The sequence below is a fragment of the Solanum pennellii genome, chromosome 5 (assembly GCF_001406875.1).
Source record: "Solanum pennellii chromosome 5, SPENNV200".
NCBI classification, from domain to species: Eukaryota; Viridiplantae; Streptophyta; class Magnoliopsida; order Solanales; family Solanaceae; genus Solanum; species Solanum pennellii.
The window spans coordinates 2,939,537-2,949,297 of NC_028641.1; the positions used below are offsets into that span (position 1 = coordinate 2,939,537).

The window sequence follows — 9,761 nt, forward strand, 5'->3', positions numbered from 1 at the left end:
CGTTCGCCTTTCTCCCCATATATCTCGTTCACCATTCTCTTCTTCTCGCCTCCATCACTTTCTACAAACACAAATAAATATGTTTGTATTTGTATAAAGCGAGAGAAAATAATATTATATATATATATATATATATATATATATGTATATACATATCTTTTCGTTCGCCTCTCTCCCCATATATCTCGCTCGCCATTCTCTCTCTCGCTTCTCTCTCACTTTATACAAACACAAATGTATAAATCGTGTCCGTGTTTGTATAAAGCGAGAGAAAATTGTATATACAAACACAAATTATTAAAAAAAATACTTTCTTATTTGTATACAGATTCCAAATATATACTTATACATTGATTCTTTTGTATAAGTATACCGAAATATATATATTAATAGACATATCAAACATAAAGTTTGTTATGGAGTTCAGTTATGCAAACTATAGTTATATCATACAAATATGATTTTCATATTAGCTAAATCTAAAATTTACTCTAAATAAAATAGAATAAATCTTAGAAATCACATAGGTTGTATATGAAATTACAATTTATTCTTCTTTAGATTGTAATTACATCAATCCCTTCAAAATTAACATAAATTCGATACATTAATATGCAGCTCGAATACATTAAAGAATATCTCTGATACATTATAGCATAAACCGGATACATTGTTTTGTTCATACTTATTTTTCTTCGCTTTCATTGTTTTGTTCATACTTATTTTGATTTGTTATAGTCGAACTTAGAATCTTTCAGAAACAACATTTTTTACTTCAATACGGTACGGTCTGCATAAACTCTACTCTCCCTAGATTATACTTGTGGGATTTCACTATGTATATTGTTGTTATGAAACTTTTCGACATAAATTTGAATATCTCAGACTAAAATATCAATTTCGAACACTAGAAGGAAAATCAAAGTAATTTCTTCGATAAATTTGAATTTTCCTTCATTGAATTTTCATTTTATATCGTCTATCAATAGAATTTCAATGTAATTTTACAAAAGTGGAATACGGGGGAAGTAGAGTTTTTCATAGATCATATCACTATTTCGAGATGTAGAGACGTTGTTTTCGAGAAAATATACTCCTATCATATTGTAATTCTCAAAACTAAAGGGTAAAACTTGTACAATTCTACAAACTTATAACTAATTTTGATTCCATAAAATAACCGCCAATAGCTAAAACCCCTTACATAAACCTCACAAGGTCAACAACAATGGCGAAAAGCTCAATAACAATGGCGTTTTACAAACCATTCTTCTTCTTCTTCAGTTCTCTTCTCTATTTTTCTACTGCTCAATCTCCGCCTCCACCACCACCTCCACAATCGCTAATTAACGCCGCGGAGACTCTGTCGAACTCCGGCTATATTTCAATGTCACTCACACTTGAGCTCATTGCTGATACAGTTATCTCACGGGCTACTAAAAATTCACTTACCGGTTCTGCTCTCACCATTTTCTCACCACCCGATTCGTCTTTCTCCGATTTTGGTCAGCCTTCTCTTTCTCATATCCTTCTCCATTTCTCCCCTGTTTCGATTTCACTCTCTTCACTTCAATCCCTTCCGTTTTCTTCAAAAATACCTTCGTTATCACCTTCCAGTTCACTTTATGTTACGAGTGTTGGTTCTGATTCGCGTGTTTCTATCAACAATGTTGAAATCGTTGGTTCGCCGATTTATGATGATGGGTATGTAATCGTTTTCGGAATTGAAGATTTCTTCACCCAGAATTTCACTCAGCCGGAAACGAATCGGAACCCGAATTTCAAATCGAGTCCTCAATGTATCAGGTTGGATCCATTTTCTCGGTTTTACGAGGTGTCGTTGATGTTGAAATCGAAGGGGTATTTGATTATGGCTTCGTTTTTAGAGTTACAACTGATTGGGTTTTTGAAGAATACGGAGCTGAAATTAACAGTGTTTGCTCCAATGGACGATGCAATTGTTGGATTTTCCGGGGATTTCCCTGTGTATCAGCAGCTGTTTTTGAGGCATTTGGTTCCCTGTGTACTGTACTGGACTGATTTGAATGAAATGGTAAATGGAACTGAGTTTAAGAACTACGTTAATGGGTTGAGTTTGACGATAACAAAAGTGAATGATGTGAGCTTTGTTAATGGAGTCGAAATCACTTACCCAGATTTGTATTACAATGATTGGGTTGTTGTTCATGGATTACAGAGCTTGATTCCATTACCTGATGAAATCGATGGTGAAATCCATGAAGATCCCGTAAAACCCGAGGTTGATGCTTCCATCGCCCCTGATCGAAGTGAATTCTAAGGTATCTCAAAGTTCATTTCGAGCATCGTGTTTGATTGATTGTATCTCTCTGTGTGTGTGTGATCATGGAAATTGCTGTTTCTGGGAAAAGTTTATTATACTTCTGTAGATTTCGTGTTTTTGAATACGATGAAATTGCTTGAATAGAATCCAATATAACTCTGTTTGATCTTGATAATGTTCATTTTCTGCAATGTAACCATGTTGATCCTTGATCATGCTCGAGTTTTAGTTTTCGAGGATCAAGAACTTGCTTGGTATGAGTTTTGGACCAGCTAGAGACGATGTAACATGCTTAGGGAAGTGTGGAATAACAATATGAACGAAGAAACATGAAAAAAGAAAGAACTACGTCTCAGTATCAAACAAGTTAGGATCGACTATATGAATCCTGAATGGTCATAGAAAAGGGGACAAGAAAGAAAATGGACATAGTAAAGCATATGAATCTTGAGCTAACAATACTGAAAACAAAAGCTACGTCTCAGTATCAAACAAGTTTAGATCGACTATATGAGTCTCTAACGACCATGTTTTGAAGCTCGTCTTCATCCAACTAAAGGACTTTTCCTTAGTTTCTCAAGTTTTCGCCATAAAGCTTTAACAATATCCTCTTTTCCCTCATCAAGAAGTGCACGTTTTAGGTTATCAAACAATGGAATTGGAGGTCTCATGCCCATATCAAGCATTTCTTGAAAGTATCTACAGGCATCATCTAGTTTACTCTCACGACAAAAGCTGTTAATCAACGTGGAGAACGAATGCATTCCAGGAAGAACACCGTTAGCTTTCATCTTATCCCAGACCTTTAGAGCCATATCTGTCCGTTCCTCGTTGCAGAACATCCTTACCATTATCTCGTATGTGCTCACAGTCGGTTCACAGCCAGGATCATTGCTCATTTTCTGAAAAACCGTATAAGCTTCACTCATTCTTCTGGCTTTTATAAGATGGTGAAGAATGATATCATAAGTTCGTGTATTGGGACCAATCTTACATCTCCTCATCTCATCAACTAGCCTATACGCATCGTCCATACACAAAGACCAGCAATAAGCTCCCACCATCGCGTTATAAGTGAACACCTCAAGATCAAAGCCACTACCCTTATACAACTCGAAATACTTAAGAGCTAGAACCAACCTTTTCTCCGACCCCAAACCATTTATCAACGTGCAATAAACATGAGGCGTCACCTTAATCTTCTTCCTTTCCATTTCGTGTAACAACTCAATCGCCTCATCATACTTCTTAACCTTGCAATGAGCATGAATCATGATCCCATAGCTAACAACATCAGGCTCGATACCATCAGCCATCATCTCGCGATAAACTTCATTCAACCTCAACAAGTTCTTTTCTTGACCCCATCCTTCTAACAATATCGTATACGACTTAATATTAGGCTTAAATTTCCTATTCTTCCATTTATCAAACACCTCTTGTGCATTCCCAACATGCCTAGACTTACTCAATGTATCAAGCAATCTATTGAAATCTTGCAATTCATGTATCAATCCATACTTCTCCATCCTCTCAAACGCCTCGATAGCTTCTTTAACCTTCCTAGCACGAGCAAATCTCCGCGAAACGAGTGCAAACGCTTCTTTACACAATAACCCTTTGGTTTTCAATTCATTAACCAAAATCCAAACCATCTTAAATTGCTTAATCTTTCCTAAAGCTTCAATCAAACCATGATAACTCTCTGCAGTATGAACAAACCCCTTCTGCTTCTCAGCCCAACGGAAGAAAGATAAAGCTAAAATCCCAGAATTGCTGAGCTTCTTTATAACTTCGTTAACTAATAAAGGACTCACATTTACTGAAGAAGAACTCAAAGCATCAGCAACATTGGTGTTTTTCAGTAAGATTTTGCAGATTCTTTCAGCTTCCTGGATAATTTCTGGGTTCTGGGGATTGGAAATGAGATGGGTATTCTTCACTGAATCGTAATGAATTGATTTGTTTAAGGGTAAAGAAGTAGTAGTACTGCTATCACCAGTAGACATTCGAAAAAAACAAATCAATTTGTGGTTTTGGGGTCCATTTTTAATGGGGTTTTTGGAGCTGTGAAGTGAAAAGATTAGGGTTTTAGAGGTTTTAGGGATGTAGCTGAGGAATCGATGGTAACCCATTTCTCTAAATTTACTGTTTGGGTTTTGAAAACTGAGAAAATGGCGGACGGAGTGGAGAATTAGGGAAGATGAAGCAAATGAGAAAAAAAAAATTGTTTCCTTTTATTATTTTAAGAAAAAAATGATTTTTTTAAAAATACTTTTTTATATACTATGACTTATAGGTTACGAGTTCAAGCACTAAAAGCAACTATTATCGTTTGTGCCACACTTTTTAATGTATGGGCTTTCCTTTGGATTATGCTAACACGAAATACTTTGTATACTGAATTGTCGCAAATATTGTGCGTCAATAAATTTTTGTCCTCTCTAAGTAGTTGTTTTGATGAGATGACATACGCAAAAAGAAAGAGACTCATAAAATAATATGAAACAATTTGAGCTCACTTTTACCCTTCTACACTAAATTATCTTCTTCTTTTTTTGTCTGCAAAAGCACTCAATTCAATTCGAACTGAAAATCATAGTGTCTGAACCGATTTGCATATACCTCGAGTATGTTCACGACTCACAAGATACCTGCCTTCGAGAGGCAGGCAGAGTATCAACTGGTAGTTCAATCTACCGTTTGTTGATACTGTTGCAGATATGTCTAGTCAACTATTAAAACGCGTATAAAAGGAAATACAAAAATAGTAGCTACATTTACAACCAACATAAACGCTCGAAGATAGTAACTTGGATAGCATTTGTACCTGACTTCTAAAGTATAGCAAAGCTGAAAAACAAAGTTCACAGAGAACTCAATAATCGATCTATTTAAACTGTGTGTAACACAATGTCCAGTGACGATAAAACTTAAGAAGGCATACATATACGAGATTTGAAAACTCATTAATAACTTACAATAGAAAAAATATAGACGTGGTACAGTGGAGAGATTACTCTTATTGTTGGGAGACAGTATATATCGTGGCTCTACGATTACGTTGTACAAAGGCCACAGCTCAATCCAAAACTTGGAAAGAGCCTGTCGATGCTTCTTCCAACTCGCAATCTCAAAATGAACACTGAAGAAGCGGATAACGAAGAACATATCTCCCAATAAAGAATTGTAGACCAAAAATGCATCTAAGCTGAACGTACACAAACCTGGGGGTAAACTCAGGGCTAGTAGAAGTACCAGACATTCAAATCATACTTTGCTCGTCATCTGCATTGATTTGATTCTGAACTCAAATCTTGAAGCAGTCTTTGTACAGAATCCTTTAAATATTTTACTTGGGGTCCAGGTTTCAACACGTTGACATCACCCCACCGGGAACAAGGATCCATCCACCAATTCTTGCGACCGATGCACCATGCACCAGGCGTCACTCTGTTCGGGCTGCGCTTAAGGATATTCTGATCAATCATGTCAAGTACTGCCTCATCTCTATTAAACTGTCTAGCAAAAGCAGCTCCACTTTGCGCCATCAGATCGTAATCAGAAGTGTTAAGGAAGAGGGGCTCCATCTTAGGGGGGTTATCCCAAACCATATATCTCATGTCACTATTAACTGTGGTATTCTTAAAAGCCGGTGAATTGCAAACAACAGAATGGAAATAGACTTCTTCTGACAAAACTGCATTGGTAAAATACATTAGAAGGGTTCTAGGAAGGTTGTCCCATCCAAAAACACAGAACTCAAGAAATGGTCGGCTCAAGACAACCCAAGGAGAACCTGCATTTGAAATTTTACGTACCTCAGTCAGTCAGCAATTTTTGAAAAAAATGTGTTATATGTTGACTCAATCACAATGCAGTATGAAGAAGAACTCTACCAGTAAAAACTTTGAAAGCCTCAGGCATTGGCCGCTTTTCGGTGGCATAAAAAATTTGTGTCTTCCGCGCTAGGTATAGCCCTGGATCAACTACAATGGGTTTTACACGTTGACCCCTACAATTCCATTAGACAAAACAACTATTCAAGATTTTGGACATACAAATGTATGTGTTAATAACAACGAAAAAGTAGAAAACAATATTTTGCCTACTCTTTCCATCCAAGGTCGCTTGTGTGGTCGATAAAATTTACATCTCTACTGACAGATAAGAGGACATGAGATAAGTCTGAAAGCAGAGTAGAAACCATGTCAGAGTAGAAAAATGAGCAACAGAGTCAATCCACAGATACTATGTAGTAGTAATTATTATTAAGTCAAGCAGGACCTAGTATCAACATAACAAGGCAAATCTCCGAGTAAACATGCGACTGGATGTCTCATGCACGATGGTTCAATATTCATCAAGGAAATTCCTGGATGATTCAATATGCAAGGCCTATCCTTATCATTCGGCATATCAGCAGACTATAATGGTGATATAAATTAAGAGAAGTCGCCTGTCCATTCTTCAAAAGGAACCCTGTCCTAAAACCCGTTTTAACAGATGATTTCTAACTTATCATACACCCTATTGTTTCTGGCACTTGGATTATTGTATTATTTTTGTGGGAGTGACTATTCGTTTTTAGTATGATTTGTTAGTCATTTTGTCTTGGCTTCTTCACTCCCGTTGTCTCTTTTTCCGAACTTCTTTGTAATGCTTTTACTTGAGCAGAGAAACTATCGAAAACAATCTCTACCTTGTTGGGGTAAGGCTCGTCTTCACACTACCCTCCCCACACCTCACTAATGGGATTATATTGGGTATGTTATGTTTATTATCATAGACCCTATTATCCTTCGCACCCTTCCCCTCCCATCAATTGAGGAGAGACTATCGTTTTACCCCCCTCTCATATAAATAGTTTAGGAAAATAGAGGAATACTCATTTGCTTCCCTGCTCTTCTAACCAATTCGTCAATCAACTAAACCAAAATCCTGAACATAGTTGGTGCTTTTCATCTTATTGTTTAGAATAACTCCACCAAAATGTAGACAGAAGTTATTCTACATCTCTTACTCCGGTCGCTATTGGCAAGACAATATGTCTAAACAAATATCAAGCATTCAATAGATTTCCACTACATGACTCGGACTCGAACAATACATTCATCACGATGTTAATTGCAAGCGAACCTTCCTCTCTTGCTTCTACAGTTCATTAAGCAATTACTGATAAAGCTAAAGTTATATTTCTTCGAGAAAAAGTTGTTGGGATCATTTCATGGTTATAGACGTTATGATTTTTTTTCAAATCTGTAAAGAACAATAGCCTGAACCAACGCAACTAGTCTTATGTACTTGAAAGGCCTTTTGACCGAGAATTATGATAATAAAACTAAAGCTACTTCAAGAAAATATCTAATAATTACTTGGAAAATTCCTTTTCTGCACATGGCTTCTGTAATTGAGTGCATTCAATATATTTAAATTGATACAACTAAAAAAAAGAATCTCCATCACATGGAATAGATCTACCACCAAATATTAGCAAATAAGCAGGACATGAAACTTTTACATCCTTTGTGCCCCCAAGTGTTAGGGAAAGAAAACGAATCATCCTCTAGCATAGTTAAGATAGCTCTAATATAAAGATACTAGTCGGCAAATTAGTTGGCCAACCATCTACAGATAGGAAGGCTAGATGTAAGCATAGTTGGATCAAATGAACTCAAGCAGAATCACTGTCAAACGGTACATTAAACACTTGCCGCAAATGAACTGGTCTTCTGAAAAGTTATTCTAATTATAGGTCACTCAACTAGAGTTTCATGTTATTTCGAGTGAACACAAAATCTCAATATTTCTTTAGAGGAGCAAAAATAAGAAGATATATACCGACAAACAACACTAAACTATCACATATCATAAGAATGAGAACTTCCCCGTAATTACCCCGACAAGAAATAATACTCATATCTTTCCAACTTCATTCACCAATCATATACCATAAAAACACAATGCTCCATGTAAAATGAGCTTGATCCAGAAGCACAAACCAAAAGCGACAAATTTCTAAACTGACACACTAATCCAGTTGGCAAGACAGTATTAGTCAATAGTACAATGACATGAGATCCAACAACAACATACCCAGTGTAATCCTACAAGTGGGATCCGGGGAAGGTCCCAGACCTTGTAGACAATGACATGAGATCCAAAAATCAAACTTTTGACTCACATACAGCTCATATCCAAAACTTAAAACTCATCCAGAGGACAAAAAATCGAAACTTTAAGCAAAACTAACTACCAAAATTCAAAACTCATGAATCTTTTTACCAATTATAAGCTTCTACCTTATCATATAGTCAATCAGAAGCAATCTTATCCAAACAAATAAACTCAATTATGAACAAAACAATAACCAATTCAGCTAAAGCAAAAACTTACCATCTTGTGTAATTAAAGGATAATCAGAGGCACTTAGATTAACAAACCAATCCCATCCATCATCCACCTTCAACAAAATTGATACTGCCCTAAGCATTGCCGCTATATTAGTTGAACCCATATAAGTAACTGGATCAGGCTTTCCAACCACATCCACATTCCCAAAAGCCTGAATTACTGGCACAGATTTCACTAACATCCCAAGCTTCCATCTTTCTTCATCACTCCCATCAGTACCAATGTGCAACAAATACCTATTCCTAGGATGATACACAGCTAACAAAAGTCTAAAAATCCTATCACTATCTCCCCCTCCACCTGAAATGTAGTATGCAAATGCAGGTGGATGTCCACGCCCGTGATTCACGGGCGTGGCAAATCTCCTCTGTAATGAAAATGCATAGTATGATGAGCTAAAACCAGAAATGGAAGACAAAAATATCAAAAGTGATACAAAAGCTGCACAAAAAAGTGCATACAACCATTTCTTTTCAGCTCCCATCTTTAAACTACACTCAACATAGAAACATAAAATAAAAATTCAATCTTTATCAGAATTTTCCAAAATTCTGATCTGGGGTTATGAAAAAAATGATTTTGGTAACAATGGGTTTAAGAATCTTCAACTAAAAATAGGTTCTTTCAAGATCTTTCCATTCACTCAAACACAATTCTCATTAACTTCATCAAAATCAAGAACCTTTTTTTTTTCTCTTCTCAAAATTAGGATTTTTGAGATCTTCAAAACAGTGGGGAAAAAAATACCCTTCTCAACAAATACTAAATCAAGAAAACACCCTTTTCATAATAGTAAGTAATTAAACTTTCTGAAATTTTTATTTCTAATTATAACATAAAAATTGTGGAAATATGAATTTAGGGTTAGGGTTTGAAAGAGATGTGTGTATTAATAAGTTAAAATGAAGATGAAAATTTAAGCAAAGAAGATTTAGAAATGGAAGCAAAGTTTTAAAATTTTTATTTTTATTTTTTTATGAAAAAATCACTATTTTTGATCTATTAGCTAAGCAAATAAATAAAATTAATAGTACTATTTGTAAAA

General features: G+C 35.7%; 3 protein-coding genes across 3 annotated transcripts; 1 reads left to right on the forward strand and 2 right to left on the reverse strand.

Moving 5' to 3' along the window:
- Nucleotides 1–1,167: 1,167 nt before the first annotated feature.
- On the forward strand, nucleotides 1,168–2,514 carry LOC107020082 (putative fasciclin-like arabinogalactan protein 20). The gene has a single exon (XM_015220409.2). It carries the CDS (start codon nucleotides 1,229–1,231, stop codon nucleotides 2,297–2,299), a length of 1,071 nt encoding a protein of 356 aa, XP_015075895.1. The 5' UTR covers nucleotides 1,168–1,228; the 3' UTR covers nucleotides 2,300–2,514.
- A 118-nt stretch (nucleotides 2,515–2,632) lies between these two features.
- LOC107019060 (pentatricopeptide repeat-containing protein At1g71060, mitochondrial) lies at nucleotides 2,633–4,559 on the reverse strand. Its single transcript, XM_015219642.2, has one exon. It carries the CDS (start codon nucleotides 4,435–4,437, stop codon nucleotides 2,848–2,850), a length of 1,590 nt encoding a protein of 529 aa, XP_015075128.1. The 5' UTR covers nucleotides 4,438–4,559; the 3' UTR covers nucleotides 2,633–2,847.
- A 597-nt stretch (nucleotides 4,560–5,156) lies between these two features.
- Nucleotides 5,157–9,687, reverse strand: LOC107018700 (beta-glucuronosyltransferase GlcAT14A). Its single transcript, XM_015219248.2, has 4 exons — nucleotides 8,699–9,687; nucleotides 6,415–6,490; nucleotides 6,202–6,317; nucleotides 5,157–6,101 (listed from the first exon to the last, which is right to left on the reverse strand). Exons 1-4 carry the CDS (start codon nucleotides 9,198–9,200, stop codon nucleotides 5,587–5,589), a joined length of 1,209 nt encoding a protein of 402 aa, XP_015074734.1. The 5' UTR covers nucleotides 9,201–9,687; the 3' UTR covers nucleotides 5,157–5,586.
- Nucleotides 9,688–9,761: the final 74 nt, after the last annotated feature.

Bases quoted from the DNA above. Each gene is read 5' to 3' on its own strand.
- LOC107020082 (XM_015220409.2), top strand. From the start codon at position 1,229: ATGGCGAAAAGCTCAATAACAATGGCGTTTTACAAACCATTCTTCTTC.
- LOC107019060 (XM_015219642.2), bottom strand. From the start codon at position 4,437: ATGGGTTACCATCGATTCCTCAGCTACATCCCTAAAACCTCTAAAACC.
- LOC107018700 (XM_015219248.2), bottom strand. From the start codon at position 9,200: ATGGGAGCTGAAAAGAAATGGTTGTATGCACTTTTTTGTGCAGCTTTT. The intron at 6,491-8,698 runs GTAAGTTTTTGC...CTCTGCTTTCAG, and splicing joins TCCTTTAATTACACAAGATG to ACTTATCTCATGTCCTCTTA. The intron at 6,102-6,201 runs GTAGAGTTCTTC...TTTCAAATGCAG, and splicing joins GGCTTTCAAAGTTTTTACTG to GTTCTCCTTGGGTTGTCTTG.